Raw genomic sequence first — 8,811 nt, 5'->3', positions numbered from 1 at the left:
GGACATTGTTTCGTTCTGCTGTGCTGGGGTCGCTATGAGTCGGTTCCGACTTGATGGAACCTGACAACAACATATACACAGTAGGGACTCTGGTAATGTTGTAGGATACACAACTGCAAGGTTAACAGTTCAAACCTACCAGCTGCTCCTTGGGAGAACTATGAGGCTTTCTGCTCCCATAAGGACTTACAGTCTTGGAAACCCTAGACAGGACCTCTGAGTTGGAATTGACTCAGTGATGGTGGGTTTTTGGGTGTATACATAGTGATAGATGTCCCTAGCCTTAAGAATTTGTAATTCAGTAGAATGAATACAGAAACCTTGGACACTTAATTTGAGTGCTGTAAATGTTTTATGAAAAACTAGAGAGCTCTGAAGGGTATATTAGGGCTTTATCATGGAAAATGGGATTGAAAGATAATGGAATTTTCCCAAACTTTTTAAAGCCCTCTCACAGTAGGGAAATTTAAGTTAGTTTGGTAATTGACGGAGATCTAACCTCTTATTGTGAAATGGTCATTATTTCTCACAAATCCTTCTGCTGAGGACAATGCCTGGTCATGGTAGATGCTCAAAAATAAGTGCCACAACCTACTGTGGTTTAAGGAGCCCTAGAGACACAGTGGGCTGTTAAGTGAAGGTTGGCAGTTCAAACCCACCAGCTGCATTGTAGGATAATGATGAGACAGTTTTCCTTAAAGAATTACAGTCTCAAAACCCTATGAGGGAAGTTCTACTTGTTGCAGAGGGTTGCTACGAGTCAAAATTTGACTGCATGGCAGTGGGTATTATTAGGGTTTGCTAATACTAAATTGCTGGAGCAATCCTTTTGTTCTATGTTACAGTATTTTATGAGATGAAAATATTAAAAAGGCAGGTTAAGAAATCCTAGAAACCTTTACTCGGCCTTAGAACCAAATAGGAAGTTAAGAGATTACAGTTCATTAATTTCACTACTTTTGTCTGTATGCTGGAGGTGGTTGTTGTTAAATGCCTTCGGGTCAATTCCTACCCAAAGCGACCCTGTATAGGGTCTCCGAGGAGCTTCCATGTTTATAATATGTCCTGTATCCAGTGTTGGGAAAGAGCTCAAGTCTAATACTGGGTAGCCTATAGAAAGGGAAAAATAATTTAAAGTCTCTTGCATAAAATATTTAAGACTAAGTAGTGTAACATCAATATCAATATATTGATAGTTTATACAGATACATAAATTGACCCTTAGATGGAAACTTGTGAGGGTGACCCCCTAATAAACTGGCCCCAAGATCTTTTTCATGGCATCACAGGGCGAACCTATGTCTGTCTACCAGAGCTGTCACAGGGTCTGCAAACAGAATGTAGTAGATGCTTCATGGGTCACATACTAATTAAGGTTGCTAGGTCAACCTAACAACTCTGGTAGCGTAGTGGTTATGAACCAGGCTGCGAACCGCAAGGTCAGCAGTTAGAAACTACCAGCGGCTCCGTGGGAGAAAGATGAGGTTTTCTGTTCCTGTAAACATTTATAGCCTCGGAAACTCTGTTCAGGGTCGCTATGGGTTGGAAATGACTCGACAACAACAACAAGGTCAAATATAGGCTGCTAATTAAATTTCAGAGAAACAATAAATTTTCAGAAGTCTGTTACTATATTGCTTACGTGAAATTCAAATGTAACTTGGCATCCTGTATGTTTATTTGCTAAATCTGGCAACCCTAATATGTGAGTAAAATTAGCCCAACTTTGGTAAGGGTCAGATTATGTGGTGGCTCAGATTTGTTTTCCTTTTCCCTAGGAATTACTAATTTTCTTTTCTCCACACCCCAGTAAATGAAAAAAATTTGCATTGATTGTGACCAGTAACTCACATTAATGTGATTAAAATGCCGAGGTTAGTTCTCCTATTTACTTTACCCATTCATATAAAAATGTTCTGGCTTCTTGCAGAAGGACCAAAAACTTTTCATCCCTACCTCAGTTTCATTGCAGCAGAACACATCTGAAAGGGTGTAGAACCGGGGATCCAGGTCAGCAATGGCAGGAGCTGGATTGAACAATGTTTTCACTACAAACGAATGGAAGAGAGTTCGTTTGTTACCGCTTCTAATAATGCATTTATAGACATTCAGTAAGGGAAGTCTGCAAATGGGATCATTTTTGTCATTTTTCCCTATCCCATTAAAAATAAATTTAGTTACAGATGTTAGAAAGTCAAAATCTCAATTTCCATCACAGCCTAAGTACCAATTCCTTAATTCCATTTGATCCACTTCATAACACATTTCAGTTTCAAGGGCATCAGTGTCTCTATGACTCTAAGACCAAAAGAACCAACTGCCCTGAAAAGGGATCACATTAGAAGGTCCCAGATAGAGTGCGAGACTGAAGGAATCCGAGATTATGGCCCTTGGCCACCCTTCAAGTCTGGACTAGAACTTTGCCTTGGTCCAATTTCAAACAAATAGTGGATAGGTATATAGGAGGGACAACAACACATGGAATGGTAAACGATTCAAGACCAAAAGGGCAACATTTATCTGGGAAACAGTGTTCATAGCAGTTGGGAAGGAGAGTGGTTTGGAAACAGGAACCACAGGGAGAAAGTGGGATAACTGCTAAATGCATGAAAGAATTACAATCACTGAGAAGAAACAAACTGTTGTTGGATGTAAAACTGATCTGTTCTGTAAACCTTCACTCAATTTGCAATAAGCAAGAAGTTTTCCCTTTTCCTTTGGCTCTTACATACTTATCCATCACAGTACTCAATTAGATTGGTTAGTCTTTTTCTGACCCATGTCTACTGACTTGTGTGTTTAGTAGATCTACTTTACTATAGACCCAGAGTAAAACCTGCTTGCTAGAATTCTGACTCTTCTAGTAGTTTCCCAACTTGGTTGGGCATCAGCATTATTTGATGGCTCTTACATACTGACATTTTGCCCAGTATTAATCCATTCCACATTCTTTAGTAGATGCTAACTACTGTTGCTAGGTGCCATATAGAATCAGTTCTGACTCCCGACCTTGTATAGGATTTCCAAGGAGTGGCTGGTGGGTTTTGAGCTGCTGTCCTTGTGGTTAGCAGGCCACTGTTTATCTACAACATCAGACCAGGGCTCGAGATGCTAATTGTTATGTGTCGTAACTCATAGTGACTGTGTACAGGGTTTCTGAGGTTGTAAATCTTTACGAGAGCAGAAAGCCTCATCTTTCTCCTGGTTAGTTTCGAACTGCTGACCGTGAGATTAGCACCTCGATTTGTAATCACTATGCTACCAGAGCTCCTTAGATGACAATTAGTATTTGGCTAATCTACTTCAGCTGGTGAAGCTATATAGTCCACTTTTGTACCTTCCTCAGGTTTAACATTTTGGTTTAGTCAGTGAATCTTTTTCAGTGCTTTAGAAACTAATGCCATTCCCATATTATATGCTTCTTTATACAGAATGTCCACCCACAGAAATTCTATGGTATATTTTTGGCTGGTCAGATTTTTATGCAGGGTTTTTTGCAACTTAAATTAGCAAGCATGTAAAATCTCTGTAAACAATAAAGTATACAAATGTCAAAAGATTACTGTTATTATATTGTCCTTTACATATAACCGAACACCCCCACCTGTCCACCCATCTTTTCTGCGTTTTGTTGGAATTTGTAGCCTGGTAATGGTTTTTCTCATCAGCTCTTCTGCTTCTGTGACGTTGTAAGTGCCATCAAGTTGACTGTAACTCAGAGCAACCCTCACTGCCCAGCATTCTAACACTTTTTTAGGTTTTCAGAACAAATATATTTGTGCCCTATTTTCCTTATTAAAACACCATTGCTCCAGACATGGAGGCAGAGAAAATGACATGGAGGGGCTGGGGACTCTAAACTCAGAAGGAGAGGAGCTGTGTTTTGACGGCCAGGCAGCAGGCTTGTAGGGTGTACCTACCCTTTGGTTGTTTGATGATACATGCAGAGGATTGTATCATTGCAATGAAACGAAGTAAGATAGGATGACTGTAAAGCTAATGTTCTCCCATGTAAACTATCACATAATTCACAATAAAAACTTAAAACAAAACAACCCCCCCCCACCATTGTTCATGTTATCTTCAAATCTGTAATTTGAAGCTCTGGTTAGAAAAAGCTACCATATAGAACAAGGGCAGGTCAATTTTCCTTATTAAAGTTCCATTTTATCTCAAAGATCCTAGATCCAGAAATCTCTTCCTTACAGCTATACTACAAAATTACTCATGTATGCAAAAATGTCTAGTTTTATACTAAGTTTAGTAATGTACAGTATGATCCTTTTTTGACAAAGAATAAATGATATGTGCATTGCACCACTCCACTGTGTGTTGCTATGATACTACACGCTATGACACTGCTATTTCAAATACCAGAGGGTTGTTCATGGTAGACAGGATTCAGCAGAGCTTCCAGACTAAAACAGATTAAGGAAAAGGAATGAAATCAACTACATCTAATGGAGAAGCTCAATATCATGAGAAAAATGTTAAGAGGTGAGGTTGACTGCAGAAGAGACCATCAATTGCTCATGTGAAGTTACAGTTGAAGCTAAAGAAAATTAAAACAAGATCACAAGCACCATGGTACAACCCTGAGTATTGTTAATACTGTCAAGTCATTTCTAACCCATAGCAATCCCTGTATAGAGTTTCCAAGGAGCGGCTTCTGAGCTTGAACCACCAACCTTGCAGTTCAAACTGACTTTGTAGACCAGAGCATCAACCCACAGCACCATGCCAGAACTCCATCTTGAGTATAGCACACTTGAATTTAGAGATCATCTCAAGAACGTATTTGACACATTTAACACTAATGACTAAAGACCTGATGGGTTGTGGGATGACATCAAAAACATCATACAAGAAAGCTAAAGGTCACTAAAAAGACAGGAAAGAAAGAAGAGCGTAACATGGATGTCAGAAGAGACTGAAACGTTCCTCTTGAACATAAAATTGCTAAAGTATAAAAGCTGACCAGAAAATTTCCTGAACAAAACATAAGAGTTTTTAGAAGAAAAATTCCCTAACAGAATGAAAGATGAGAAAATAGGATAAAAGAAGTTCAACAGAGCCATACCACAGAATACCAGGCAAAGTAGATCCAGGGCAGAGCTCCAAAACTCGGAACCACAGAGCTAGGAATATTTTAAAAGTTTGAAGGCTTATAGATATTGGAACTTGAAGCTAAAGTAAGAAATTGCCTACTTTTGAATCTACCGGACTCGGAGGTTCAGAGCTGACATCTTGGGCGAGACCAAATGGCAAGATCAAGCAGGGGAGAAGAAACACCACAGAAAAATGCAGCAGGAACCATGGAGCAAAGGTGTACAATACACTTTATCGGTTTTGCTTTGTTCTGATTTTCTTTTGTTGTTATCTGGTCATTGGCACCCCCACTGTTTGTGCACCTCCATTCTGGTAACTAGAGGGGGAGCCTGAGCAAGTGGACACCCCCCACCTCACTACTGGTAGGTTCTTCTGCCACACATGCGCACAGATACACAGCCAAAGAGAAGTAACTGAACATTTTTTTGTTTGTTTGGTTTTTTTGAAAAACAGGAAATGGCAGGACAGGTCTGTAGAGAGGGAAAGAGTTTAAAACAAAACAAACCCAAAAGTTAAATTAGAGCCTGAGGTATAGCGTAACAACCAACAGTGGCATCTTGAAATCTCTTGGGCAGCTTTGAAAGCAAGAAGCTGAAAAGAGGACATTAAAACCATACTCATATTAGGCTACAGATTTTTTTTTTTTTTTCCTTCTCTCCCTCCTCTTCCTTTTCTGTGTGTATAGACTGCAGTATTCAGTCTAGTTTTTCTTTCTCCCCCCCCCCTTGCTGGTGCTGTTTTGCTGTTTAATGCTTCCCCTTCTACCTTTGGGGGACTCTGTCTCTACCTATATTACCCAAGAAGAGTTAGCAACTGTTGCCATATAGTCAAGCTACAACCACACTCTCTAAAACACCAAAACCCAGGTAAGGACCAATACCAACTGGCATATACCAGGGAAACAAATAACACCTGTGAAAGTTACTCTGAGTTAGAGTGAAAAGAGAAGCCCACACCTTGATCACATCTTCCAGGAAGCAATCAGAAAACTTAAAAAATATCAAAACACATACTGAAGTATTAAGGCCACAGATAAACACTAAACATGTCCAAGAAGCTAAAGTAAATGACCATATCAGCACATGTCCAGAAACAAGATAAAATATCTCAGACAAATGACCTAGAGGTAGACCTGGACTCCATTCTGGAAGGAGGGCAGGCCTTGGAAATGTCTGAGGAGTTCAGAAAAATTATAAAAGGTTTCAAAACACTTTACAATGTAGTTCAGAAAAATAAGTCAAGAAAGTACTACAGAAACAATCAAATAAGATAGATACAGCATTGAAAACAATTCAAAACCTACAGAAAGAGATCCAAACAATAACAGAATATCAGAAATAGACAATACTCTGAAAGGGCAAAGTAGAAGAATAGATGAGATGGAAGGCAGAACCAGTGAACTGGAAGACAAATCTCTCAATACCACTAAGAAGAGCAAACAAACACAAAAAAATGTTTAAAAATCTGAAGAAGGCCTAGGATTCATGTTGGTCCACATGAAAATGAATAACTTAAGAATTATTGGCATTCCAAAACAAGAAGAATCACACAAGTCCACAGAGGAAATAGTTAAAGAACTGCTGGAAGAAAATTTCTCAAACATCCTGAAAAGTGAAAAGTGAAAAAATAAACAGGAAGGATAGACCCCAAAAGAAAATCACCGAGACATATAATCAAGCTATCCAAAATTAAAGATAAGGAGGCACTTCTAAAAGCAGCCAGGGAAACCAGAAGAATCACATACAAAGGCAAGCAAGTAAGCTTAAGCTCGGCTCTCTCAGCAGAAACCATGCAAGCAAGAAGGCAATGGGGAGACATATATAAAACCCTGAAAGAAAAAAATTGCCAACCAAGAATCCTTTATCCAGTAAAGCTATCAATCAAATATGACGGTATAATCAAAACATTCCAGGATAAACAGAAGCTAAGGGATTTTGACAAAGCCAACCCTGCTATGAAAAACATCCAAAGGAAGTTTTGTGGACTGAGAACCAACAAGAACAGACAATAACCAGAGACTGACATACGTGGCAGCACCTCCCAGAATTAAGTTGACAGAACAAAGAGTCGAGAACAGAACAAAACTATAAGAACAAACTCAGAATCTGGGAGGTCAATCTATGATCAAAACAAGTACAATGTAAAAGAAGGTAAACATGTAGGAACAGAGATCCAGATGGTGAGAAGGTCAGATCGATTAAAGGATAAAATAGACGGCACTAAATGGAGAGAAAAGTTAATGAACTATAAGGCAACCTCAAAGAAAAATGAACACTTCACAACATACCAAGAGAATGAAACCCCAAGAAGAACATGGAAACATTAAAACTATGAGGAAACTCAAAGAAAGAACACAAAAATCATGAACTGAACAAAGGAAGACACACAGAGCAAAGAAAGCAATAACACACACAAAAAACATAATGGCAACAATTAATCAATACCTATCAATAATTACACTGAATGAAACAGGTTAAATGTACCTGTTAAGAGACGAAGGGTGGCAAAATGGATAAGAAAACAAGATCCTTCAATATGCTGTCTGCAAGAGACACATCTCACACACAGAAACAAAAACAGATTAAAAGTCAAAGGATGGGAAAAAAATACCAAGCTAATTGCAATAAAAAACTAACAGGAGTGGCAGTAGTAATCTCTGATATAATAAACTTTAAGGCAAAAAACAGCATAATAGATAAAGATGGACATGTCATGATTAAAGGCAATTGAACACGATGAAATAACCATAATAAATATCTATGCTCCCAATGAAAGAGCTTCAAAATATATAAAGCAAACGCTAATAGATTTGAAGAAAGAAATAGCTGAATCTACAATAACAGTGGGTGATTTTAATACACCACTTTCAAAAATGGGTAGAACTGGAATGAAACTTGACAAAGACACAGAAGAAATAAACAACACAATCAGCTAACGACCTCAAAGATGTGTACAGACCATTCAACCCAACAACAGCACAATACACCTTCTTTTCCAGTGTACATAGAACATTCTCCAGAGTAGACCATGTTTTAGGCCACAAAGCAAATTTCCATAAATTTACAAATATCAAAATACTACAAAGCATCTTCTCAGACCACAATGTTATCAAATCAGAAATCAACAATAGGAAGACCAAGGAAATAAAGTTAAATACATGGAAACTGAATAACACCCTGCTGAAAAGCGATCAAGAAGTTGAAGAAATTAAACATGAATTCAAAAACTTCCTAGAAACACATGAGAACGAAAATAAAACATACCAAAATCTTTGGGACATGGCAAAAGCGGTGCTGAGAGGACAATCCAAAGAGAAGAAAGAACGAAAATTAACACATTAAAAGAGCATCTACAACCATTAGAAACAGATCAACATAGGGAACCTATAGCCACCAAAAGAAAAGAATAAAGATCAGAGCAGAAATAAATGATATAGAAAACAGAAAAAATACAGAATCAATCAACAGGACAAGAGGCTGGTTCCTTGAAAGGATTAACAAAATCGACGGACCATTGGCAAACCTAACAAAAAAAAAGAGAGAAAACACAAATAACATGCATTAGAAACCACATGGGCGATGTCACAATACAACTGAAGGAAATCAAAAGGATAGTAAGAGAATACAATGAGTATGAGGAGTTGTACTCCAACAAATTTGAAAACTTAGAAGAGACGGATACATTTTTAGAAAAACATGACCT

The 8,811-nt window shown here is 38.2% G+C and overlaps 1 protein-coding gene across 2 annotated transcripts in view; it reads right to left on the bottom strand.

Moving 5' to 3' along the window:
- The window catches only part of RBKS (ribokinase), a 237,104-nt gene that overhangs the window by 108,569 nt on the left and 119,724 nt on the right, over positions 1–8,811 (bottom strand). For both annotated transcript variants that reach the window (XM_006835178.1, XM_006835179.1), the window contains exon 6: positions 1,957–2,048. In XM_006835178.1, coding sequence (XP_006835241.1) covers positions 1,957–2,048 — 92 coding nt within the window. The remainder of the gene's footprint in view (positions 1–1,956; positions 2,049–8,811) is intronic.

This window comes from Chrysochloris asiatica, unplaced genomic scaffold (genome assembly GCF_000296735.1).
Source record: "Chrysochloris asiatica unplaced genomic scaffold, ChrAsi1.0 scaffold00016, whole genome shotgun sequence".
Taxonomy (NCBI): Eukaryota; Metazoa; Chordata; class Mammalia; order Afrosoricida; family Chrysochloridae; genus Chrysochloris; species Chrysochloris asiatica.
The sequence above is the reverse complement of the archived record's forward strand: the minus strand, read 5'-3'. Positions and strand labels throughout refer to the sequence as shown.